This window comes from Synchiropus splendidus, chromosome 16, assembly GCF_027744825.2.
Source record: "Synchiropus splendidus isolate RoL2022-P1 chromosome 16, RoL_Sspl_1.0, whole genome shotgun sequence".
Taxonomy (NCBI): domain Eukaryota; kingdom Metazoa; phylum Chordata; class Actinopteri; order Syngnathiformes; family Callionymidae; genus Synchiropus; species Synchiropus splendidus.
This window is the reverse complement of record NC_071349.1, coordinates 12,672,468-12,700,413: the sequence shown is the minus strand read 5'-3', so window position 1 is coordinate 12,700,413 and position 27,946 is coordinate 12,672,468. Positions and strand designations below refer to the sequence as shown.

Genomic DNA, 27,946 nt, shown 5'->3' with positions numbered 1-27,946 from the left:
CGGGAATTGTATTCACCAGTCGTGATTGTATTCAAGTCAAACGACGAGTCGTGGTGCACTGAAGCAAAATAGAAAGTGTGTAAGGTAAATGGTGGCTATCAGTCGGTTTTTATTGAAAAACAAAAACACGTAGGAGGTTTGTACTTGCATAATGGACGATATGGAAAAAGATCAGGAAATGTAATTTAACTGCTCTATTTATTATATATTTAATTTTATTTGATAACAGAACTTATGGATTTTTGATAAAGTGATAACATATTTGGTTTTTGGCAGAAACAGTGTTTTGATAAAAGCCTCATTATTTGTGGTGCGATGGCACTAGACTTGTTTTTGAAGGGCCACTTGATCGAAGGCAAATAAGCCTTGATCAATTCATGAACTCAAGGGGAACATTCGTGTCGAAATCCGGCTTTTAAGACCCGGAACCTTGGGTTGTTTTTCACACATAATACTGAGAGAAATCCATATTATTTTTGTTTCATATCCTTGCACTCCCTTCCTTGAAATGATGTGAGGTTTCTCTGAGTAAGTTGTTTGAGTCCAAACATCTTACAGCAGACAGCGCCATCTGGTGGCCTCGGAAAATAAGGACACTGTTTCATGAAACCTCATCCATCCATCACTAGCAGATAGTGTTCCAGGTACCAATAAAAATGTGTGATACTTTCAATGGACTGTTCACTAAGGACTGCAAATGGCCCCCGAGCCAGGCTTTGACAGGTCTACTCCATGTGTATTTGTTTTGCTGAGCTATTTTCAAAATGTCAGTGTGTCTCTCTCCTCATCCCCGTCTCTCTGGTCCCCCTCGCCCTCTGGTCGCAGCTGATGTTGAGCGTCCGCAGCTGCGCCGGCTCCCCAGAGAGACCGTCTCAATTCCCCCGAGTGACAGACCTCCACCACAACAGATGACGAAATGACATCCCGTCAAAGACAAACACTTTCATCCCTTTATTCCGAGCTTCCCGTCGACTCCCTTGTGCCTTCTCTTTAAACACTCCTGATGGACGACCACGGGCCTCGCCGCTCCGAAGCAAACAGCACTCGGATATTCTCTTTAGCGCTCCGTTAATCACATGATGTCTGATGGCGGAAATGGTTTCTTGACTCAGTAACCTGGCGTGAGATTTATAGCACGCCAGTGGAAACACTTGTGGATGAGCGTGCACAGCTTCCTCTGTGGGTTTTGTCATCATTATGGACGTGCTGATGAAATCGCACCAAGAACAATTCCCACAGGGGAATAGGCTTAAATGAATAAGTATGTGTCAGTCATGTTGGATGTGAACAGTCGTGGCTGGGTTTTTAATCTTTAAGCTTAATATTGCACGCCACTGTTGACGCCATTTCTGGCTCTCCATCAAAAAGCTATTAACCGATTCATGTTTTTCCTATGACTCATTGTTTTTTTTTTTCTTATCCGCCATAATAATTCTCTGCCAGTCCAGAATATTTTACACCAACCCTACTCCAGCTAGCGCAACATATTCTCACATATTGACTGTTGTTAAGAGCAGTTGGGTTAGCGCAGTGCTTCTCATCGCCCCCTGGGGAGCGATGCCGGCGGGGGCGCATGAAACCTCTTTTTGCTGTAAACTTTTTTGCTGTACTAGAATAATGTGTATTGTTAATAGAGTTAGTCTTTATTGTATTGTTTTTTCTTTAATGTTAACAAGGATACGATGTTATGCAGAGGTGTACTTATAAAAAAAAAGTATAGATAAATGTTACTATTTACAGAGGCGGCAGAGAGTTGAGGTGCGCGAAACATTTACTTCTTCTTGTGGTGGGGCAACAGAAAATGATTGAGAAGCACTAGAGTAAGCTTCGTACAGTTCTGGTCTTGTGCACTTGGTATATATAGTACCTCACGCAACAAAAAGCTTGAGTCAGGCTAACATTTTTGGCAAGCGCCAACCCCTATCGTCGTCCGAACCTGAACCATCCTTTTGGGCGCGAGTGGAGAACTTGTTGATTCACTTGAAAACCTGCAAGACTGACAAACATTGGAGAAAAAAAGCCCACTACAAAACCTTCACACCTTTGGAGAGAAAATTGTTGTCAAGCATGTCCTATATCACTCGCTCATCCTGGTTGCCAGAAAACGTGTCTAGTTTTGATGTACTCTGCGCATCACGGTTCGCTACATTCCACGTCGTCCATACAATACGATAGGGTCGAAACGTTTTTTTTCTCTCATTGATGGTCTCACTTCGCAGTAGAGCAGAAAAACAAAAATCCAAGATAACTGACTTGAATGGATACAGAGGAACAAAACAATCGCACCATTAAATCTTGTACGGCGAATTTGACCGTATTCCTGTTTTTTAACAGGTTTAAAGTCTAAAATAATAAAACAAGTGTTCGGGTCGGTTCAAGCAGCTACGTCAGTAGACCTTTTAGCAATTCAATCGGTACCAAAATATCTGTGTTACCAATTTTCGTAGACAATCTTAGTACTTCAATGGCACTGAAAAACGATGGATGTCAATTTATCAAGGAAGAATAAACCAATTTTTCTCCACTATATGCACTCGCACTGTCGTCCAGTTAGTGACACGGCATCTCGGGGTTTCTTATGTTTATCAGTCTGAGGAACCGAAGATTTTCTAGCAAGTGTAGAAGTGACGATTCGAGTTTTGGTCACAACAAAAAGATGACTGGTGTCTGTTCCTGGGCCACACGTGGCCCCCAGGCTTGTCCACTTTCTTGTTGTATATGAAGAGCTGTAGCCACAAGGGTAGGTGCTTCATGCTTCCCGCTACTTTTAAATTCAGCACCGTCGCCGATTGCCAATTGATCATTGCTTCTTTTTGTCACTTATTTAAAGCCTCCGCATTAAGTTTCACCACATGTCTCCACTTTGCGCAGTTCCTTTGTTCAGCAACAGCTCAGTGGTTCCGGATACTGAGGCCAGAGGCATTTCATCTTGTTACAAAATGATAAATTGGCTCTAACTTGGGCAGGTTTTATAGAAATGAGCCGGATTGAAAGGAAAACATCTTTTGCCGGTGGCAAAACAGCAATCAATGGTATATTTCAACTGATTGTTTCCATTTAAAAATGTGAAATTTAGCGTTTTGCATTGTAAAAACAGGCGACTGGAGGGCGAGAATTTGTCTAGAAAGATCTCAGTGAGTCGCACAAGCGCTCACTCCTGCGCCTTAGTGAGCGCGGTTTAATCACAAGTGCTGTCACTCGATTTGAGCAATTTCCTGTGGGTCTGTAAAGTATGAGGATACAAAGTAATTGAATTTGGATCATAATTAAAAAGTGCAATAAGCCATGTGATCTCTCCCCACATGCCTTTCATCTTTGTAATAGCGCCGCATTTCGTGTCTGAGAAGTTGAGCTGTCATCGCAAAATCTATTAATCTGGCCGCCAATGCCATGCTGCGTGAGCAAGCAAAGGAGCTGAGGTTAGACTTGGGAAACTAAAGTGCACGGCAGTTCGACTGTGAGTCAGAGACGAGCGGGAAGTGCTGAATGTACCAGGATGTCGCTCCTCATCTCCCCCTGACATGTGATGGTTTTATCGTTTCGATTAAAAGTGGAGCACGTGCCCAGGAATTTAAGCAGCTGCTGTCCTTGCAAGTGTTTTATATCGCACATACATGCTACATACTACTTCAATAGCCGCCGTAATAGAGGGAGGAAAGATTTAGCTGAGCCCTGGGAACTTCGGAAAAGGGTACATTGCTGTTATACTCTTGCAGTGTGTCAAATGTACTTCAGACGTAGTGGATTTTCATGGCCGTACAGGACTCCCAGGGGCAAAACTTGCTGGGCGTCTCTCCGCCGTTTGGTGGTCGAAGATGCGCGGAAATGTGTTGTATTTTTGTGTTCTGCTAATGCGAAGAGCAGCCGTGCAGGAGGTTATTGTTCTCCGTAGACTTCCCCAACGCCGCTGCTGCAGCAGTACAGGCTTGAATTATTCACAACAAAAGCACGTGGACAAGCAACACAGAGTCGGATCGGATATGATTTCTTGTTTTCCCCTAGTTAAAGTGCGCTGTCGAGAAATAATTCGCATGAATATGAACCTTTGATTCACCCCTTTTTTGCTGCATTTTTATGGGGACCTGTACCAAGTACCAGGGACAAAAGTCAGGCAAACCCTGGACAGTTCATCTTTGTATGGTGTTGTAGTGTGAAGAAACAGCCCAGGTTCTGACAGAGAGTCTTCGCAAACCACGACTCCACCACGCGGGTTATATTTTTTCATCTTTTTGGCCGTGATATACGAGTATCTTTAAGGAGTTTTTGGTTCATTAATCGCACTCAGCAAATGATGTCTCTGATCCATCAAATGAAGAGATGGTTTCTTAAGAGAAGAAATCCTCATGGACTGAACTGCAGGTGGTTCGGCCCACCAGTGTCGTTTATGCAAATATTGAAGCTTGGTTGTGGAGTGAAGGAACAGCCCCCCAACCCCCTTTGGGTCGCCAACCAGTCACTCAGTCAGGCTTATCTCCGAATACAGATGTCAGTGGAGCTGCGCTGCTGAGAAGCTCTCCAGCCTCCTCTGATAGCCAGAGTGGGCTGTCCCAGCAGAAAAACCTTTCCGTGGATTAACTTGAGTGGAGTCTGGCTTATCTTGACTGATGAGTGTCTCGACATCGGGTTTAGAGGAGAGGGGTGAAGGAAAGGGTATTGATACGGGAGCCAACAGCGCTTCCTGTGAACGTTGGAAACCGGAAAACCGGAGTATGAATTGAAAAATTCCAAATGCTTTTCTGCTGTGTCACAAAGGGGAATAACTGTGTGGCTGTCGCAGTGCTTTGCGCCCATTAGGACAGTATTGCCAAGAGTCTCAACAATCCTCCAACGGAGAACCTGAATGTCAGATGGAGACCGAGAGGTGGGTACTGACTACAGAGCAGGCAATTTGAATCGCAGTGGGGTTGGTAGTGCGAGCCTTTAGGCAAGGTCCTTGGCGCTGATCCATTGCAAGTCACTTCATCATCACTGAACAATGTGTAAATGTCAGGAACAACGCACACCAATAATGTTTGAGGCATGGATGGAGACCAGGGTGCGGAAGTACACTGGAGCTGAGAATGAAAAGCAAAGTTCAGTCCAAAAAGGGATGAGTTTTGGCACTGGATAACTGGGGAAGCTGGTGCAATGAGGAGAATGAAATGAAACCTGAGGGGGAGACAACAAATTTAAAGCTCAAGTGAGCACTGAAAAACTAGGAGGAAAAACTATGGTTCACATTCAGGTGTCAAGTTCCAGCTAAGCCACATGAAACGGTACAGGCCTTTTACTGAAATAGCATCAAAGATAATATTCATCTGGCGAATGGATGGCACTGCAGCTAACAAAACAAAAAATAACGTTCCACTTCACTCCATCGACATTTTAACTCCCTACAAATAGGCTAGCATGTGATCCGAACGCTGCGGCTCCCGACGTTTACAGCCTGGCTCGGACTTTGCTTCACACCACAACGTCAATGAAGTTATGTCATCTTCTTGTGCCAACAACTCGGCTGAGACGTGGTTCGCCCTTGGCACGCTGAGTTTGGATGTGAACTATCGCTCCGACAAACCTCCGCTCTTGAATAAGTCATCACTTTATCCAAAATAAATGAATGGCACCCATGTTGGCTCTGAGTCATGCAAAATTGACGAGGATAAAAACTTGCGCCGTAAACTTCAAGTTGGACGCCGCGACATGAATGTTTGATCGCGGCGGCGCCCATCTGCACGGACGACACTTCTTGACCCGTGAAGTCGGGTCAAAATAAAATCAAGCTAATGAGATTGATGTAGACGCTCGGCACAGCATCACAGAGAAGGGGCTTGTGTTTGGTTTGCGTGGTGATACCGCTGTGAAACATGAGTGACTTTGAAACAGAAGTGAAGGTTTTTTAAAAAAGGCACATATATATCATTACGTTTAAATATATCTCAAGAGACTCGAGATATGAGTTTGTTTTTGGAGGCAGAATATTGACATGAGCCTGGACTAAAAGCCACGTCTTCCTGCCTTTGTAACTGCATTTGTTTATTTGCTCTGCTCCGCTTTCATCCTGCGTAATTCACGCTCAGCAGTTTGCTCACTTTTCAGTCACAGCATAATTTGCCTGCGGTTCAGGTGTTGCTCAGGCCCGTATATGTACAGCGACTGATGCCTTGGGTCCAATCCCAGATTTTAGAAACGTGTAAAAAGCCTCTTGATATCTGTTTACTTTGTTTCCGCTTTCATGTCGCAAAGTGGCACAATGAAATTGTTCTGTTCTCTTCGTAAATATGAGGAAAGTAGTTTAGGCCGGTCTGAAATGCTTTCAGAGCCTGTTTAATCCACTTTGGCTAAACAAATAGAGGATGCGGCCAAAAAAAAAAACGCAGCCGACTGTGCATCCCCCGTGTGCCTTGTATGTCGCGGAGAGGCTCGATGCCATCGCAGATTTGGCTCCCGGAATCAAAATGTCCTTTTTTGTTTGGGAGAGTGGCACTCATTCAGCTGGACCATGTTGGGTCTTTCAATCTAATCTGCGCGCCTCCTGACACGTCGGATTGTTTTGAACTCACCACGAAAATCAATGCGGCTTAAGTGGAGATCCTGATCCGGCAGCGATCCGAGTCTCGTCTTCGCTCTTTCTCGCACGTCGTGTAGCAGAATCATATCTATTCAATTACATCCTCAAGCCATGGAGGCTGTTTCGAACCAAAATATTCCACACAATGAATAGTGAATGTCAAGGGGAACACCTTTCACACTCCCTCGATCTTAGCCACAAGAAAAAGTGTCTAGAGAGTGCGAATGCTTTCACAGTGTAAGACCCGATCTCTTTCACCCCTGCCATGCCACTTCTCACCTCTGCCTTCTCTACTCTCTGGGCTGTGCCAGCACTAACTCCAGCCAGCTGGGGGCGATATCTCGAGGTTGCCACTTCTCATGATGCAAAATAAGAGACGCCTCATGCCGTCCCTTTCACCGTGTGCTCCACCTTGAAATACAGAATAAATCGCCTACTGTTTTAGTTCAGTATCGGACGCTTCATTTATATATTTGATCTTTTTTAGTGGACAACAATTCTTCGCAAAGTCAGCGACAAAATCCACCTCTCCTCGCGCTCACATCTCAGAGTTTGAAGTCTGTAACCTCAATGACCTTCAGATGGTGCTGGTCATTTTTGGATAAAAGCGTCTGCTAAACATCTCCAACAACACCTTGACACTTTCCCTGGTCTTCAATACAGAACTTTTTGGAAGCTTTAAAACACCCATGTGATCCAATATTACGGCTGTTGCTCTGTGCGTCAGCTTCGTGGAAACTTCCCATAAGCCTGAATTAAAAGTTAAATGGGGGGAAAAGCAGGTGTCTAGAAAGGCCACATTGAATTACGTTAATAAGAACTTATCAGGTTGTTTTGTTTCTGCGTGCGGCAGAAGGATGAGGCCTGCCGCTAACTCAAACCAGAAGCAGAAAAGAATCAGCCCTAACAATGTTAGAGCGCCATCAGTGAGAAACCCAGACGCGCACATGCCCCAAATGAAAATTAAAAGTGGCATATTAGCCAAAGTGAGTGCTGTGGGGGGTTGGCGGGGCGCGGGGGGGGGGCTCCAAATGAATAGCGTTATGAAATGAGAGCTGTCAACTGGCTGCAAAGATTAGCCCGCCGCTGTTTTTGTTTGCCCGTAATGAAAAACAATGGGGTTCATGGGAGACTTGCAGCATCCAAACAAAGGTCAGGCCTGTTTGAACGACACGCACCACCAAAAGGACTCTAATGACGATAATTAGCCGTAGCGTCGTGTCGAGATGAGGCCGTCCCTGAATCCGGCGCGCAACGTGTTTGTCATTTGTTTATATTTGGGCCCGCCGCCGTATTAATTAAAGGTTTGAGTGATGTGGTGTGGCAGCTGTGCTCCCAGCGTCGACTCAGATATTAGTGCCGCGAGTGCCGGCGCGGACGACTCGTGATGAGACATGAAAGTGACTCGATCAAAGGGACACATTTACGCACAGCACAGACACCCATTCACAGGTCGCTTCCGGGACGTCGAGGAGCTGAATGCAGATTTTCCCACAGTCGGTTTGGTGGGATTCATCATGTTAGCGTGACGTTTTCGTCACCAGGCAACTACAATTATATTGCTATTATCGCTACGCTATAAGAGCGGAGCCATTTCTGGGAGCGGCGCAGGCTTCAGCCTCGACATATGTGGGATGCTCGGCGGGAAGGCCATTTCAAGGTTATCAAGAAGACAGTGGCAGCCCTTATCTCCGTTTTCATTTCCCTTCCATTATGGAATATGGCAGGGAGCAGGTCCCAGACCGCGAAAACAGCGCTCTAACGATGTACCACGGCGATATAACATCCCGTCCCATCTGGTCCGCCCTTTACCTTCTACTTTACGAAAGCGCGAGGTGAAAATAAAAGGCAAGGGAGAAGAATAACGCCGCGTTCTGGTGGACACAAATTGGGAGGATGTGAAGTTCATGGAATTTTGCGTCGTCCAGGGCACTGGGATATTAGTTAAGCTAGCTGGCCCGCCAAAAAGAAACGCATACACTGTAGGAGAAATGCCATCTGGAGGACAGCAGGAGTGTGACCTTGCACGCTGCCGCATACCAGCAACAGAGGGAGAGTAGAAAGTTGCGCCTTGGGCTGGAAAGCATAACAGAGGCAGTGGCAGACACATGTGGAATAACAAAAGATGAAGGTCTGTAGCAAAGCCTGTCGAGTCAGAGCGCTGGCAGCGGGGAAATCAGAAGGACTCTGCGTGTTTTTTTTTTTTTTTGTCAAAAAGAGGTTCAGAAGTTCGCGATGCGCGACGTAAAATCGTACTTATCAGTGCAGATACTTCTTGTTAGGGAATACACTCATCGCCTTTAAAGGGAAATGTTGCATACTGGCTTCGCGTAGTCGTCTCACTGAGGTTCAGCTTTCATTCCTATTTCTGTAACCTACGTGTTCGCAAGTGCCTCGCATCAGAGGGGCGCGTTTTCCGGTATTCTCAGGTTGTCTCGGGACACCGGCTTTTTAATTGGCTTCGTATTCTTGGGGAAACTATTTACATAGACGGCGACTCAAAAGGAAACTTGAGAGTGAGGTTGAAAAGCGAACGAAGCTATGACTACTACTGTTAGCTGAAGGCGCCATGGTCTTGTCGACTGACCTGTTCCCTGTTGCTGTTTGGCTTGGTATCTCAAGTCAATTTCAGCAGTGTAACACAGGTTGAAACTGAACAGATGCTACAGCGCCACCTGGTGGTGTAACCTGTATTACATGTAGGAAGCGTCACAGTAGCCATGGGATGGGCTGCTTCTTGCCTCAGTCTTATGACTCAAGCTATGATGAACTTCCTGTCATGGGTGTCCCTATTCCTCATGGGTTTACTCCAGGGTACCCCAGTTTTCCCATTGACCTTTGACGTGTCTCTAAGTCTAGTGTTGATCACTATTTGTGTAGAGCAAACTCCACTCCTCCACTCCTGGGGAGAGTCCTCGGTGCAGACCCACCTGGTCGGAGCTGGAGTCTGAACTGCAAGCGCTGCCCCCTCGACCTGACCTTGGCGAAGCGTCAAAGAGCAAATGTTTGAATGTTTGATAATGGCTTTAAAAAAGTGAGTCTTTAAGAAGCCTGGAAAAAACCTGTGGGAGGTTTTGAAAAGCAACGTACTGTAACAAACAGGTTGGTTGTCGCCCATCTTTCCTGAGACTCCCCCCGCCCTCCTCCAGACGTCTACAAGCCAAACTGACGTGGACTTCACAGTTCCCAACATGACGTGCAATATTACACATTTTGAAAATCTTTTTTTTTCTGCTCGAGTTGCAAGGCATCAACATGAAGTGTCTGCCAAACCGTAATGGAACTAGCGATGCAAGTGTGAAAGCAGATGACAAGGCCAGAAGGTTAGATGGCGGGGGAGCAATGCAGCGTGCTACGACATCTCTATGTTCTCCCGATGACACTGTGAGTGTGCTTTTAGAGAGCAGCCTCGGAACACTGCCGGCCAGGTTTTCTTTTCGTTGGACTGATATGTTCATGGACCTGTAGATGGTCACGGCAGAATGAGTTTGATTTAAATAAACAGTTATTGTCTCTGAAGATACTCAGCTTTAAAAAACATTTTTGTTGTGAAGGAGCCGCTTCCATTCGTGACTCCTCTTTTCCTTTATTGAATTAAGGGCTGTTTTTTTCTGTCTGTCCGGTAAATTCCTAAATGACTAAATTAGTATTGAGCTGCTGGAGACTTGTTTTACGTATGTGTTTAGAAGCCTCAACGTCACGTGGGATATTAAAGGTTATAATCTTGTTTTCTTTTTGTTTTTCATTTCTTATTTTGAATCACACGTCGAGTGTTTTAGAACCAACTTTTTCTAAAGATATCAAAGCCTGTTTAGTCCTATTTCAAACATCTATTTTACTTATATATTTATTGACATTGTCCCAACCATGACACATTCTCCCCAGTCATTTTTTTAAATAAAATAAACTTAAAAATGATGTTGTGTTCTTTAAAAAGCATTAGAAAACTGACTCCCATTATTGATTTACTTTAAATTTATTTTATTTCATTTTGTTGCTGTTTATATTTTAAGTAAATTAAGCAATATTTATGTTTTAATAAAAACATAAAGCTTGTAAAATGTAAGGCATAAGGCATGTAGAATGTTATCCAATTAATTTATTTAATTTTTTACAAGCTTAACAAGAGCTTCATAAAGTTGTCATCAAACTCATTTGAGTGTGGCTGCACCTCACTGATGTCATGACATCTGAAGGTAGCCAGTATTTTTCACTTGGATAACACCTTTATTTTCTATTTTCCTCAGCCGGTGACGTGACCCTCCACTCTCTCCACTACTGGCCCGTCCAGTTGCCATCTCCAGAATCATGTTTTTCATCTGAGATAAGATCACAAAGACTTATCCGTGAGAGTCGTGGAGAAGTGGAAATTGGATGCTTTCGGCTTCATATGTGGACGTCTGAGGAGGGAGCGAGCGGGAAACAGAGGGGAGGGATTGTTGGCGAGCAGGGAGCCAAAGAGAAATCCGCTTAATTTGCTTAATAAAATTAGGGACAGTTGAAGTATACAGGCGGCCGAGGCTGAGAAGGGCAGTGATCAGCGTGGGACTGAGGCTTGCTGACACAGTCGAGGACCACACACCTGTTTTTAGCGTCTTAAAAACTAAGTGATGACTCAGCAAGCGAAGGATGAAAGTCGGTCTACTAAGCTGGAAGAGAGCGAGGAAGCCGACACTTCCAGAGAGGGGAGTCCCGTCTCCCCTGCCCTGCGAGTCCGGGTCACGTTGACCCCGGACCCCGGGTGCAGATGTCGGAGAGTCCTGCAGCCCTGGTGCTTGCTGATCACGCTCATTCTGCTCCTGCTTTCTCTCCTCGGCAGCTGGGCGGTGGTCCACCTCACCCTGGGGACCCACGACGGGTTACCTTTTCGGGTCTCAGCGGGCTACGAACAGAGGATCCCTCAAGATGACACGGCGACCATAGAGCCCCATTTCACCACCAACTGCAGCATGGGTGAGCCAACTTCACTTTTACTTGGTGTTTTGTCTTGTTACGCCTGTTAATTTATGGTCTACTGACTCCGCCCACTTTTGCAGTTTTAGAGACATTTCTAGTTTTATGTAATTCACACAGACACAGAACACACAGAAAATATTTGTCAGATAAAATACATAAAATTATTGATCCTTAAAATGAAAATATTCCTGATGTTTGCTTTACGTGTCCTATATTTTTCAGTTTTAGGACTTTTCCAGAACGACTCCAAAAACAACCGGGTTATTTCATTTACTTCCAAAAAGAAAGAATCTAAACGACACTCAGAAGACGGCGCGTCTGTTAAAAATACACTTTACAGAGTCAACAAATCTTGCATTTGTTACCGCTCGTCTTGGAAGCTATTTCCGTTCGCATGACCTAATTGAATAATAAAAGGGAGTTTCCGTGAGGGACTCGTGTTCCACGAATCGCACGTCGGAGAAACGACTCTCATGTGTCTCCTTGAGAACACTGCGAGACGTGAAACTGGAAATTACACCGCTCCGTTCCGTGATATTTTTTAACTTCATTACTTTCATGTTGTGGAATGAAACACGTGGAGTGCTTGAGACTGAAATAATATCCTTCTCTGTCAACCTCCAAGGCTCCAGAAATTGGATTAATATCCCTGATTCAATTTCCTCCGAGCGAGATGCGGCAGCAAAGCTGCGGTTGCTCTCGTTGTTAGATCAGCCAGATTGAGAAAAATCTTAATCCTCGTCTCTGCAACTTTTTGACTGTTTCAAGCTGAAGATTTAAACTGCTCCCATGTGAATCTTGAGCGTGAGGTTTTAAAGGATCCTCAGTAGTTCCGCACCAGTGACTGTTTCTAGCATGAAAACGGAGCGACAGTTAAATGGATAGCACAGATTTCTATCATTTTTCTTGGATTGAATTGTTTGCCTCAGAGACCACTCGATGGCATAACCAGATTATGACGGCATTACCTCGGTTCACGGGTGCAATTTGTGCTTGCAACATGTTGAAGAATGTAGGAGGGTGAGTAGGTGGTCACACACAGAGACAACAAAGGCTCAACAACTGTTACACAAATACAAAATCTAAGGCACTGGAGCAGGGTTTTCGAAACCAAGCGGAAAACAACCTTAGATCTTAGCATAAACAATTGATGCTTCCTGCACAGGAACTAGGACAAGCTCGGAGACCTTCTCACCAGCCCAAAGGCTGTTGGCGCTTCATGTGAATGACACGTAGATGGCAGGACCTGAAGGCCCCTCAACAATGTGGCCCTTTATTCCGCTATAGAGTTGCTGAACCTGTATAAACATTAGTCCACTGCCCTTTGAGAGATCCCTATTTTTTTTGGACAGTCTGGGTGCAAATCCAGGAGAGGTCCAACTTTAAAATCCTGCTTCCTTAAGGGGTTCCGACCATCCTGCAGAAAGATAAGTCCTCCGTTTACTCACTTTTTGGTTGGATGAGAAGTAGCTGAAGGACAGACATGGGCTCCAACAGTGGCTGTTGTTTTGTAAATGGAAGTCATTTTCTGATCGACTTCCTCTTTCATGTGCTCGACATTAAGTCATTCGGAATATTATTGATACTGTTTGTGGAGTTTAATATGAGCGGGAAAACTCCAGAGTGTCTCCATGCTGTTGCATAACACTGAATAATAAATTGGAGAGTTAGACGCCACCCGGATGTTTACACGTGAAGGAGATAGATATCTGCAGCCATTGGGATTGTTGGTGGAGGACTGCCATAAGTGATGTTGAGAGAACTGTGTTGCTTCTCTGCCATGTCCTAGATCTGGTCCATGGCCTCCTCCCAACTTGGGTGTCCTGCTAAAAAAAAACCATCAGCTAGTTTTACTTTTCTTTTTCTGCATTGCGTACAATTGAGTGGACTCTAATTTAGGCTGCAACCATCCTGACCAGGAGATGCACCGACTATGATGCTGGTGTGACAAACCGAGTGGAGAACACCGTCCCTGATCTGCTAGGTCTTTTTTAGTGGTCTTTGAGAGCTTGACCCGTTTGGCCCAAGTCGGACTCAGCCCGCACTGTCATGCATTTGCTTTCCAAGTGGTCGCTCCAGCCAGGTGGGTGTGGTCGCACATGAACACGTAATAGTACCGTTTGTTGAGTTGTTTTCTGTTTGTCCTGCAGTTACTTCAGGCATAATTTGCTGGGATAAAACCACCTCTTGAGGCGGACTGAAGCCCGGGGCCAAAGCAGTAGTGGGAAAGCCCCGTCAGAGGCTGTGTAGCGACACATCGATGAATCCGTCTTTTGTGCTATGCGATAACTAACGGTACGGATGTAAGAACCACGTAAAGACGGAAAGAAATGACTTCCATAAAGCAGCTGTGAAAGTTATTTCCCCGACCGGTCGCCTCTTTATGACTCCAACACGTCACCCAGAGGTTTGACAAAGGTCTCCACCGCCCTCTCTATCGCCTCGACAAGCGGGGAAGCGGTGATTACTCAAGCCGGTTGATGCGCGGCGTGATGCAGTCAATACAGGGTAAACAAATGAAGCCGTGTCTGACTTCATCTCCGCGCTCCACGCTTTAATTAAGTCATCAGTCAACAGGGCAACAAGCAATCCGATTTGCCGCCCTTAAAAGTGACGCACACGTTGACTGGGCTCTGTCTTGGTGGGATGTTCGAATCCTCCCTCCTGCCAGTGTTTCACCTCGGTCACGGAGCAGCCGAAAGGAAAACACAATTATTCAAGCACCGCCAGCCTGTCAGTGACACTCTTAACCTCCTCCAGCTCCTCATCCGAGAAGTAAACAGCAGCCACTGCGATGACTGATACGCTCATTACCAGACTTTGTCAATAGCAAATTTGACTCCTTGCCTTGCCTGTGTGCTTTGACTCCGACGGTCAGCCTGTTTAAGAAGTTACGGATTGGTATTCCTCCTCATGCATTACCCACGAAACTGCCACAATTCATTTTTTTTTTCCAATTGGACATGTGGCAGGGACGAGGTGGCAGTGAACCCCTGCGGGAATTTGATCCTCCAGCTTTTCCTTCTCTGCCCCATTTCCCTAACCACCACACCATGCTGCTGCGGGCCCTTAATGTAGCGTTACGGTTAGTCTATACTCTGCGATTAGGTACACGGCACCATGAGGGTGTCCCGAGGCCCATCAATCACGCAGCGTTCTACCCAGGCAACAAGGGAAATGGGTGTAAGGAAGCCGCTGGAGTGGACAGAGAGTTCGACATGAGGATGGATAACTGGTGGGGCTTAGGGGAGGAGGTGGGAGGCAGGCAAATCTGCATCCGAGCCCGAAACACGCGGCGTGTTTTCACCACACACATTTAATTAAGTTTTCCATTTGGCTACAGACTCGCGCATCACTCATCTTCAAGTATGTTCTCTGCTGCAGCGCTACAGTTTCATCGGGAGAGGGAAGAGCTTCCCAATGTAGCCCCTTTTAGCAACATGAATTTGTAATTTGCTGCATAGTAGCTCCTAAAGAGTCTTTTCAAAGTCCTCCCACTCACTCCCTATCCTCAGCTCTGTCTCCAGAATGGTCTCTTTTGGCTCCTTTTGGTATTTAAAAGACTCATGTCTGTGTGAGGAGGAGTGTGTGTCCAGCTAACACTCAGTGGAAGTTAAAACAAAGAGAGGAGCCCTGAGACAGATGAGTGCTGTGCATCAGTGAAGGTTATCCGGGACAGGTGGGTCACAACCCGAAAGTGGTTTGCAGTCGGTTTCCGTCGGTCGTGAGCCCTCAAAAAATGTTTGCTTTGCAGTACAGTAATGGATGTTTTTTTTGTTTTTATGGAGCGGAACTCGGTCTATGTAGGTGGTGACAATGCATGATGGCATGATGTATTGGTGTTGTAAAAGTGGACTTTTGCGTCCTATACTGACGATAAAGACAGTCTTCCGTTCAGAAGCTCTCTTCAATGAATTACATTGAATGTCTGTTGCGATTTATAACCCTTTACGTGGCTCTCCTCCTTACTGACGGTGTCAACGTGACTGACGCACGGCTGTTTGCGGGGCTTAAAATAGCAATTGACACCTTGCTAACTGTAGAAAAAAAAGGAAGGCCATCTCATTCCTGACCTTACTCTAACTTCTGTATGTGTTTTGACGCACTGACCGCAGGACCAGTACATGCCACGGAAGGCAAATTCCGGCACATTAAATTTGGTGCAGAAGTGTCCGTAAAATGATGGTCTCAGGGCTACTGTGAATGTGAAATTCAGTGGGAGACAGATTTGTTTTGAGCATGAGTCGCAAAGCCATAGTACTTTCCTGCAGTCTACAGTGTGACTGGTACATCTGAACTAGTCGGACCTGCTTAATCTTGGGTTTATAAGCCTCTATTTTTATTTTTAGCATTTTACAGCAAACAGGTGCCATCTGGTGGCTTATGAGAGTCAAGACACTGTTTCCTGAAACCCCATGAAACATTCAATGGTGTGTCATGAAACCTTCATCTACCCATCACTATCACTATCACTTGGAAACCACTGACTCAGATTTAAGCGTGTGAGAAGAATTGAAGCGCAGTCCTCGATTTGACTGCATGAATAAAAAGACACTTATCCCTTGAAGGTTTCCTCAATTGTTTATAAGCGCAGACTGTTAAGACGTCTTCATATTCGGAATAAAAGGAACTCTCTCACGCTGTCACAGCTGAGCAGGAGTGGGTTTAGGAGATCAAAAGAACGTCAAATTGGTCGGAAACTTTTAGGGGTTGAAGGATGTCACGCCGAGCCACAGAGGCGCGTAAGGCAGGAGTGATCGCCGATGTCATCAATTCCCCTTCGTCTTGTAAAGACTCATCAGCTCTGCCGGCGCTCATCAATCCAATCACGTGCTGACTGAATGATGTCAAGCAGGTGTTCCGAAATAATGCTGCGCGTGCGTTCCATTTATCACAAGTGTTGTTCTGCTGCGGTGTCTTTAATGGTTGTCTCCTTGGAAAGTTTGCCGTGGCGGGTTCAAACTTTTTATTGTGCTCATTAAGTCCGAGGAAAAGGCCTCTGGCTTTGGGAGGCAAAAGCTTTCATGTTCAACATGTTCGAGGACTTATGGTCTTAGGTTAAAAGGCTTAGCAGTATACGACAAGACTTTTCGTTATGTCGGTGGATTTGTGAGGGAATGAAAGGTTGTGATTGAGGAATACTGTACGCAAGCATCATGATTTTATGTTAAGAAACGGCAACAAGACATGTCTCTTGTTTTGGGACTGTCCACCACCAAAAGCTGAACACTATACAAGTAACATCCGACTTACGACCGGGACTGCTTCCTACCAACCGGTCGTGAGTCGGATTGGACATGAGTCGAATGCCGTTCAAAATAGCCGACGCAAGGGTTATAGTCTCTACTGTCGTGGTAGATGTGTGAGAGTGAGATGCTGGAATACTGTGCTGTCGTAACTGTCGTTCATGATGCCGGGCTGCTACGTGCTGCGGTGCCAGACATTGAATAAAATAAAAAATAAATAAGCATCTGCTGGCCGTCGTCGTAAGTACAGGAGGACATAAGTCGAGCAGGTCCGAAGTGTTACTTGTACTAAGTTATAGGGATAGAAAACCCATGAAATCACAGGCGTTTTATTGACCTTAAAGTGCTCAAAATGCCCCAAAAGCTGATCCCCCGTAGGACTGGAGACGGGAAGCAGCAGCTGAGACCGGCTGTGGTGTCGGAACAGCACTTTTTGATCGCTGTAATGTAAATAAAATATGTGATAAGTTCATGATACAAGTTGAGAACATTGCCTAGTTTGTTTCATGAGTCAGTCCCGATGCTGGACCCCTAGTTTAGAAGTGGTCCTCGTGCACCTTTCCACAACACGGACGACACCACTGCGCCCGCGGCTTATACCGGTGCAGCTTATCTAAGAACAAGATCTATTTTCTTTCTGAAATGTAGTGGGTGTGGCTAATATTCCGGTGCTGTCTATAGTCCAAAAATGTACTGTAATTCTGAAATCTGTGAGGAGGTAAACAAAAGAAATTTACTGAATCAGGAGGGGAGAAGCAGCAAAAGAGTCACATCTGGCCTATGCGATACACGTTGTCCAATTTGAAAATGAATTCCTGAGTGTTGTCCTTTTTATACTTCAGTCAGATGCTACAGGGAATATTAAAGTAAAAAAGACACATTCTTGTTCAAATGTGAAAGCAGCAGACGTGGTGAAATAATAGTGGAAAAGTGGAGTGTTCAAATGTTATTTTAAATATCTCGAATATCTGGCACGAACTCTCCAAAAGTACCGAAAAAGAAGCCCTTCTCTGCACCCCCATTGTTGCATGGTGCTCAATAAACAATATCATAAGAGGAAGTGCAACAAGCCAAAAAAGAACTAACCACTGTAGGCCTGATAAACAGTTTAGGGAAAGTAAATGTACTGTTCGACCGAAAGGTATCAATTGACGTCAGAAAATTAAGACATTTTACTGTGAGACAACTGAAATATTGAGTGTTTTGGAAGCACCATAACTTCGCTACACAGATTTGTTGACTGTCTGCAGAGGCTGTTCGATGCTAAGGTTGTTGACGGATGTAAAATATAACACAGCAACAGAGTGGCCCTCATGGCATCCACCCAGAGTACAGAATGATAATTTTATTCTGGAGAGCGGAGAAAGACGACAAAGTACAAGAGTATAAATATTTAATGTCCCGCTTTATAACCCAAGGAAAGTCATTTTAGAGTCCAAAAAAAAGTGATGCTGGCATCAGGAGGTGGCGCAAGAGTGGAACCTTTTTCGTGGTCATCTCAACACCATTTTAACCTCTTTATCCATGGTGCGAAGTAAACAAGCGAAGCAAGACTCTCTTTAAGGGCGTTTGTTGAATGATCATGATCGACCCTCTGAAGTTACTTTAGCGGTGCAGCGCAGGAAGGCGTGGACTCAACGTGCGCACTCATTGACTTGACTCAATTCTATTTATATAGGAGAAAAGTATGTACCATGCCACAACTGAAGGGTTGGAGCGGCTGTTTGACTCTGGCAAATACTTCCATGCCTTCCTTTTTTCTCCTGGCCCGAAAGTGAAGACTCCCACCAAAGGTACTTATCACATCTTTTATCATAAAATCAGAAGCAAAGACTCTATAGACTCATTAGGAACCTTAAGGGCAATCAGCACTTCATCCTCTTCCACTTAGGCTTGATTTAATCTGGTGTTGATTTATTTTTTTCTGCTCACTGCGAGCATCTCTGGGCCTGTTTTCTGAGGACACTTAATGTTTCCTGGAGAATGCACTGCGACGGTGAAATTCTGGAGAGAAAAAAAGAAAACAGCTCATAAATTACCCGAGGAGACAACCGGCCAAGACAAGAGCCCTATCTGGCAGCGTGGAGCTTCATCACATCCGAACTCTAATCTGTCGCCACCGGTCCTATCTGCAAGCACCAACCCCTGGACACCGACTGTGTCGCTAGTGTCGGCAACTTTCCAAAGCAATCTTCTAAAGCAGTTGGTTTCGAGATATAGAGCAAGTGCTAAACGGTGCAGACGACAAAGTGAAGGGTTTCACGGCAGGCCCATGCCAAACGGAACAGATGTCTGAGTCACTCCTTATCTGGCAGAAGCCGCGGTCATTCGCCGTAAAGACACTCACTTTAGTCCTTACAAGGGACATTTAAAACTCATATACTGGCAGCAGTCAGTCAGGCAGTTATCTCTGACCGTGAACACTGCATACACCATAAATGTGTTTGTCATAAATATGTTTTATCATCAGATTATCACTGTTTGTAATGAAACCAAACAGATCACAATGAAAGAGGATTCATGGATTTGGTGTAAAAGATTCACAAAACAACTACAGAGGCGGCAAATGCAAAGTCGCCGGAGGCAGATTCTGCGCATGAGACAGCAGACGAGGTCGGTTGCGGGGACAAAAGACAAGATAACTGACTGAATGTTCTCTCCACTTCCTCTCTACTCCCCAACACATTCCCAGTCCTTAGATGTAACCAAGGTAAAAGACGGGTTGGGGCTTGCAAGCTCGAGGTGTGTCTAAAGGCACATATGCTCAATGTTAAATACAGATCCAAATACAGACGGAACATTCTGTCCGTGTTCTGCGTTTATTTCGTCTGTATTTCTGCACGTTTTGGACTAAGCTTGCAGTTTATGGACCAAAAGGAGCAGTGCTACTCGAAACCGTGGGGGGCAGTGTTCCTGTTACTACCAGATACGTAGCTCGAATGAGGCATGAAGGCGTAACAATGGCGGAAATTCTCCGTACTCCAGTCACGATATCTTTAACAGCCTCACCGACCACCGCCTACAACGCTACCTTCATTTCTCCCTTTAGTGCAAGGGGTATTATCAGTACTTCTTCCCCAGTTGCCATGTTGGTTTAGGAGTTTTTTGTTGTCATTAACTTTTGTCTGTGGGCTGCTCCCCCGGTGGATACATTGGTGAACAGCAACACCATCGGAAAAACACATGGAGGTATGTTATCAGTGGCAGTTTGAAACGGACGGGTACAATTCTCTGCGTAAAGCCAAAATTGGCTTGAATACATATTCAATTGATATATAGCCTTGAGGTAAAAAATGCATTTGTATTGTAATTTATGGGGACATGTTTGTGTAAATAGAGGAGGAGTGATGTATTCACGAGGCAGAAATGTTTTACATTATTTAGCACTATTTTGGCTGCATACTTTTCCGTCCTAGTGGGTGTTTTTCAGTGCAGATTTCCCATTAGGAGGGCTGTATAGGAGGCGTGATCCTTTGATATTTCCTTTTTTATTGTCGGAAATTCCAGCGATTCTGTGCTTTTTATGTGGCTAATCTAGAGCAGGTGGAAAATGGTCCAAGGTCCCAGCGTATTTTATGGTCCAGTAATAATGATTATGATGTGGTTCATGTTTGAAGGGCTGGTTAGTGGTTGGTGAAGCACCTGATATGTTGTGGCGCTCACAGGGCTGATGGTCATTTAGTGTGCTGCTGCCCCCTGTTGCGTCGACGCATGAGGCCCAAACAAAGCTTGACAAGAAATGACCACAGCCTGAGCAGGAAATGGTTAGGAACTGTCAGTTCACATGGACGTTTCTGACTTGGATTTATCCGTCCATGATTTGGCTTCAGCTCTTGGGCTGGATATCATGAGAGCGCAGTGTGACGTAGATGCTGGTGGGCCTCTCCGGCAGGGAGCGTGACTGATGGAGACAGTGATGGGGCCGCACTCCAGTCGATGGAGCGTAGCTGTGTGCACTTAATTGAATTCATGAGTGAATACTTCTTGTCCTGTCGACCGTCCGCCGGGAACCTCAGCGGCATCCATCTTCGGCGTCCCAAAATTGTAAATCTCGATGAATATTGCAGCAGCCAGACAGGAGGGTGCGGCGTGGCTGCCTACCGGGTTTGGACCGGGATAACCGTTTCCGTCATACTCGTAGAGGTCATGGCAACACGGCGGGATTAGAGGTGCCGCCCTTCATCTTCTCCCTCTTTTTGTTTGCAATTTGCTGTCGTTCTAATTCCCTTTGCTCACGGATCCTCTGCAGCCTGTTTTTCTGTGACTCCAGATAAGACTCACACACACACACACGCTCGCAATGTGGATGACAGGGTTGCTCATCTGCACAAAAACAAAAGCCATATTAATTTCAGCGTGAGCCTAAACTGTCATGGCTCCGCACTGTGCTCAGACGAGACGCGTCAGATTGCATTTAAATCGAACAAAAAGAGGGAGAAAGTACTTTTGCGCGATGCGGCGCAGTGTGTACGCGCACGACTGGCCGGAACACGGTGTTCCAGCGTGTAATTGAATATTACGCAAACAGCATTTGACCTTTTTCAGGGAGTGATTAAGGTTAAGTAATTCAATGAGGTTTACATTTATCAATTTCACTTCTACGGACGTCATCTTCATGGATTATCATGGAAGTTCACACATCACTGCCGGTGTTTCTCCTCAGCCACGCACCGGAGTGTACATATAATTCACGTAAAACTATGGGCACAAGTCCTCATCTGAGGTGTGAGGGTTCAGATCTGATTTGGGATTTGGTTCTCCCGAAGTGGCTCAGCCGAAATAGAAGAGATCTGCGCTCCCCACTGCCACGTCCTTTGTGTCCAGTTAAAAGAAGTACAAATGGGAAAATGAATGAGTGTGAGTCTCAACTACTTGTGTGGCCCCAGATTTCTTGCGCGCTCAAGTCTTCCTCTTCTGAAGGATCCCACATTGCCAACCTTCTCACCCCCTCACTTGACATTTTGTAAAGCCAGACAAAGAGATGACAGAAAAGGTTGGTATCGTGATGCATCGATGAGGTGTCATGAAACAGTATTGCAAGGTTGATGAAACAGTGTCCTAATTTTCAGAGGCCAATAGATGGTGCTCTTGGTTTAGAAATGATGTGAGGTTTCATTGAACTAGCTGTTCGAGTCTGAACATTTTACGGCAGACAGCGCCATCTGGTGGCCTCTGAAAATGAGGACTCTGTGTCATGAAACCCACCACTAGCTGCTTGCTTGGCTGGCCATCATGCAAAACATTCCGAAAATAGCTTCCCAAAAACCCAAACAATTTCTGCAAATTAGCAGCAGAAATCAGATTATATGCAGCTGGACTTCTTTGTGACTAGAATCTAAGCTCGGCCCTTGTTTTAAATGCAGTCTGGGTTTTTTTTCTCTTCAGCTGAATGTGTCCATTTATTGTCCCTTATGTTTTTATTATTTAAACGTGGCTTCTTAGCTGCACGTTCTTCTTGGAGCAGGTCTTTGTGGTTGCTTGACTGTGGTCTTCAACCAGTGGTAGCTAGTCAGTAGGGGGCGCTGAGGTGTCAGCATAAAACTACAGAGTACAATAATTTTATTTTCTTTAATCTACAATTTAAAACATCAAGTAACCTACGACCTGCTCGACCTACGGCCACCCGTACTTACGACCATGGCCAGCAGCTTTTTTTTTTTTTTTTCAATGTCCGGCACTGCGGCACGTAGCAGCCCAGCAATTCATATGTCAGTCATGGCAGCCAGCCGTCATCACGTACGACAGTTACGGCCGTAAACACCATCTTCAGTGCAGCCAATCACAGACGTTGAATTGTCACATGATCACAAACCAGTCAGTCTCCGAGATTTTGAGTGTTCAAAATCCTTTGACCAGTACAGTAGTACTGTTTTGTCCCTGTGTTTTTGGTGGGTTGACATGAGCACAGTGGAGTTAAAGGGCAGCTGTTTTTATCCACAGGAAACCACTCATCCTCTCAGAGCGTCTTACAAACGCTCGACGTCCATCTTCCCTCCAGAGTTTTAACCGTCAATGCTTCCCCAGTGGCTTCGCCAGCGCTCACCGCGACCCGGTATTGATGGAGCTCGCCTGTTCTAATTGACTCTGGGCTTGTTACATGCTAATTGACTGTCGGTTATCTCGCGCAAATTGTCGGCAATTTATTCTGGTCCGCTTTAATTGATGTCTCCCGTTCGTTACCGTGGTTTCTGACATTTTCAATGAAGCAACCAGAAGAACAGCAGGAAGTGTTTTCTCAATCGCTCCGCCACCGTCACTCAGATTTAAAAAGAAAAACTAAAAATCCATGGAAGCTCGTAACAGACAATCGATGGAGTTCAGTTCCATCATTTTAGCTTTTTATGAAGCCTTGCTGTCGACTGTAACAAGGCGCTTCATGTTTTCATTACGACCGGCTTTTACAGGAATATGGCGAGAAGCAGTAAAAATAAGTTTGGAGTGAGCAGCTCAGGAAACACTCCCATCCTCCCGAGGCACTGCCACCTTTTAAGACCTCATAAATGGAATCTGGAGTCTTTAAAGAGGACTTGGGGGTCACCCCCAAATGGGGCCCAAAACCAAGGTGTACTACTGAGAATGTTTGTAGTACCGTCTTTGACGCCTTCTGATGATCTTTATTGTCTGACGGCAGCACGTTCTCTTGGGGGAACAGTCCGGCTTGGTCATCTGTCCTGCTTTATTTCCCTGGTGATCCCTCTCCCATCAAACCGTGTTCCTCAAACAAGCACGGTGAGGCGGCTTGTCCCCTGAAAGCAGCTGTGGGAGAGGACTTGACCCTGTAATGTCCTCGCGGACACGGTTTGTTGTCGCTGAAACTGAATAATGTTGGTTGACTTTGTACTGTTGCCCACTCAGCCAGGTTTCCTCGGTCGGGGCGTTTTTTTGTTTTTTTTATGTTTTTTTCTTTGACCATTTATCAGTGGCTTCTGCATCCTCACTCATCTCTCCGGCTCTTTCGGCCTCATACATCATTCCCCTCACAAAGCCGCAGCAACCCCCTGAGAACTCGGATAACAGAGCTGACTCTCTCCCCGAGGCTATTCATCCCCACTGACCCACTTGTTTCTACAATCTTCGACACGTGTGATTTAGGGACTGCGGTAGGCCAGGACTGCAGCGGCCACCTCTGCCAGCTCCGAGGGATCCCAAAGTTCACGGTGATGCTTTCCACCCGACTGTCATCACCTGGAGATGAATGGATGATTTTGCATACCTTGCCTGAAGGTCTCGGTGTACTGTAGAAAACTTTCTTCTCAGGCTTGATAAATGTTCTGCTGGGGGAGTCGACATTATACAGAGAGGAAGCCACCGAGCACAAAGAATACATAATACATGTGTTGAGCATGACTGAATACACACCACCGCACCTCGTCTGTACTCAGGCTCTGCAAACATAACCTTGTTCAAATCCGGGGGAAAAAAGGTTTATTAACCTCAGCCAGAGTCCCGTCGTCCACCGAGCGTTACCCAAACCTTCTCATTTAATGAACAACTGTTGACAATGAATATTGTGCGCTGACACAACAATGCTCCAGCCGCCTATTCAGGTGAAATTTCCAAAGACTGGAGATGAGCTGTCCAACTGACATGGAGAGGATTTTCTGTGAAGCCGCACAATAGCGGTCCGTGGGAAGCCGCTCGCTAATGTGTGTCTTTGTTCCGCTAACCCAAACTCATTCATGCCGGATGCTATTTTAGCGCGACTGCGAAGGGTGGCATCATGTAGCGGGCTTCGCATCCTCAGACTTAAAACATCTGGAGTTTCATCTGGTGCTGCTTCAGCTCGTCCTGTTTGTCTCGCGCTCCCATTATGTATCCTCACATCCACGTCTATGTCTGAGACGACACTATTACCAGGTCTTGAAACCGTCCCAAGATAGCGTGTGCGTCTGGTAATTCTGATAATTCCCAAGTTGGAATCCTCTTCATCTTTCATGCCCTGTTATGTTTCCCCGCGTCGCATACATTGAGCTCCCCTAAAGAAAGGCTACAAGTGCTCCCTGCACCTCCGCAGCAGCACTCAGAGAGTTTGAAGAAGATAGAACTCCTTATGTATCTAAGGAAAAGAGGGCGCTCAAACTGACAGTGGGAGCAGGTTTCGGATCCAAGAAATTCCTTTTCTCCATTCACTATAATCATGTGATTCTCAGTCTGGTACCGCTTGTTCGGATCAAAAATGTGCCATGGTTGAGCCTCGAGCGCCTCCTAGAGGGCCGCTAAAACTTTCTTTGTTTCACACCTTTGGGCCGTGAGACGCTCAGTTTAATACATTAGACACGTATGGTGGCAGTAGTGTGTCACTGAATTGACTTGACAGCTGCAAATCTGTGATAGTTACCAACTAGGGAGAAGTTCTTGAAAAGAAAAAAATTATGGCACCCCCAACAATAAAAACTATTCATATAAGGACATTTTAAAATTACATTTTATGGCGATACTTTCATTTACACTGTATCTTCTTTGGAGTTTAAATAAAATATATTATTTTTATTTTATGATATTTAGACATGGCTTTATTACATTTATTTTTATTCAGAATTTTATTCAGCTTTTCCAATTTTCTCAACAGTTTGCAAGTGTATTTTTTGTTATTATTTTATTTAGTAAATTTAATTTGATTTTCGTGATGTTTTAATAACAAATATCTTTGCAGTGATGCACATGGTTTCATGTCATATCACAAGGTTTTAGTTTGTTCACGTGTAAGTAGATTAAATATGGTTATTGATCACAAATGGAATGAAGAGCAATGAACCAGTTCTATTACTTGAATGGGCCCCGGGTCCATTTGTTCAGGGAAAGGTGGGACCCGAGATCAGAAAGGTTCAGAACCCCTGCACTAGAGCCCTTTCGTGGATTCGTTCCAGAGCCCTGATCTAAAGGAAACATTCGGTCAGTTTGGTATGTGGCAAAGTTGAAAAACCTTAACTCCAGCAACAAGTCGTGGCAAGAATCTGAGCCCTTGGTGTGTGAATGAATGAGTGCCATCTTGCTACCTACCAGAAACCAAAGTCAATTTCAGTGAGGAGGCAACTCGCTAATGTGGTGTACGCCCTCGAAGATACATGGATCCATGGACCCTCTTGGTCCGAGCAAGCAAGAGGATTCCAACACTAAGATGGTGTTCGCTAGTGACAGATCGAAGAAGGAAGGGCCATTCGCCGTCCCTCCGATCCACGAAGCTGCGTCTCTAACTTGTTTGCATTTGTTCAGAGTCATTATCTGTTTGAACTGCGTCGCCCTTTCTGTCACATAATGGAGCTCCACCTTTGATCCAGGCGGCCGGTTGTGATCTGAATCACAGCAGAAAGACTTCCATCCTTCCTCCTGCTGCCGTTGGCAGAACTGCGATGGTGGCTGACTGTGCAGCGCTCTTATTTGCATAGATATGTAAATGACCCTGCTTCCAATTGAGCTGTTGTTAGCAGCGACATCAGTTGTTGTATCCACATGTGAGATCTTCCTTCGTGTGCGCTACCTGTGTATCTGGGTCATCTTGCTTTTTTCATGCTCCTTGTCTGATGGATCTGCACTCCACTCAGAGCTACGTCTCCATGCCGACCCCCGGCCATGTTATGTATGCTGCTCAAGTCGGTATCTCGATGTTGCGTGAGGCTCGCAGTCGCGGGTGGTATTAGCCTTTGTCAATGACTGATGTCTTTTGATGTCCTGCCTTATATGTTATTCAGTTATTCTTTCTGTGGGCGTCGTTTGTCGCCTCTATCACAGCACACGGTACGTGTTGACTTTGACCTGCCTGAGCTGCTGTCGCTAACACGGCTTTTTCTCAAACTTTTTCATCAGTATCTGCTCATTAAAATGCAATGTTTGACACTTTTTCAGCCTTTTTTTTTTATTGTTAAAAGCCTAGTATCGTTCCATACTCACATTGATGTGGTGAGTGACTTAGGCACCCACCTGCGTCCCTCAGGGCGTCTGTAATTGGCCCCTAGGGAGCTCAGCATTGTGACCACCGCCTTATACAAAGGGGCACTTAGTGAGCACTGGGAACGGTTGTCTTCTCTTCAGGGTGAAGATGTTGGGCTGGGGCTTCCTGCCACCCGTGGGGTGGAACGGAACAGAACACTTTCCCTTGTGGTCTTCATTAAGGGTCGTCTTCACTCCAGGCCTTTGTATCTGTTCAGTTTTACTTTTGTTTTTTCAGACGTTTTTCTCACTTTGCTCTTCCTGGCTTACCGGGGACAACTTTTGGAAAATGCTGTGGAGAGCTTATGAATTTCTTACCCTGTTTTTTTGGGCCGTCGCCCCGAGCTCTTGACTATAGAAGCACAAACTGTGGAACGTTTAAATTATAACCTAAATCTATGGTGTATCTCGACTCCCTCTGATGGCTCTTCTATGTCTGGAGGTTTAGCAGACCCTCATGACAGACCTGGTTGACAGTACAGTGACCTGGCTGGGGGTAGTAGCCCAGAGGCAAAGGAACACCTCTAGAACGTCAGGATACCTCTGGGGAAAATCCCACTCAGGCGGACGGGACATTCCTATGTAACGCTTCCATGTCCAACACAAGTGCCACCATTGGCCACTGGAAACTTCCGTAGACCAAGAGCAGGAGAGGAGCTACTTGCTGGTATCTCTGCTGATAAAACTGGAGAGCGGTCATTTCTCTTCTGATATTCCAGCGATTGCTTTGTTACATTTGGATGTACGATACGTATACAGGTGTCAGACCAAAAAGTCGGGTCAGTCCTAAAGATTCTTCTCAGAATCCAGGTTAACAAGGCTGAAGTTTCCAGACAGAGGCGAGGAAGAAGACAGAGTCAAGAGGTCATGATCCGGGTTCAAAATGCAGGCGGGCCGGTACAGAACCAGAAGGACAACCACTAGATAATTTAGAAGGATATGTGGGCATGAGAAACACAAAAATCTCATTTCTGAAGTAGTCGGAGAACTTCTGGGGAAACAAGTTCAACTCTACAGTGTGAATAAGACGAACTCAGATGATCAAAGTTTGACCTTTTCAGTTCGACGTGACTCAGCCTTCACACTCTGTCTATGCAAGAGAAATTCTGACAACAAAGGACAGGAGTCGGGCGGTTCAGTCCCTTAGTACTACTGGATTTTCTTTCTAATGTTCAGTGGTACTCCAACAATGGCACGCGCTTTTGCCAAGTCCTCCAAACCAAAATCTGGTCGGGCTAACTCCTACGTCCCCTTTAGGGCCCTCATGAGG

The 27,946-nt window shown here is 45.5% G+C and overlaps 1 protein-coding gene across 1 annotated transcript in view; it reads left to right on the top strand.

Moving 5' to 3' along the window:
* Window positions 1-27,946, top strand: part of alk (ALK receptor tyrosine kinase) — a 320,052-nt gene that overhangs the window by 228,462 nt on the left and 63,644 nt on the right. Inside the window, exon 5 of the mRNA XM_053846084.1 lies at window positions 11,367-11,500. Coding sequence (XP_053702059.1) covers window positions 11,367-11,500 — 134 coding nt within the window. The remainder of the gene's footprint in view (window positions 1-11,366; window positions 11,501-27,946) is intronic.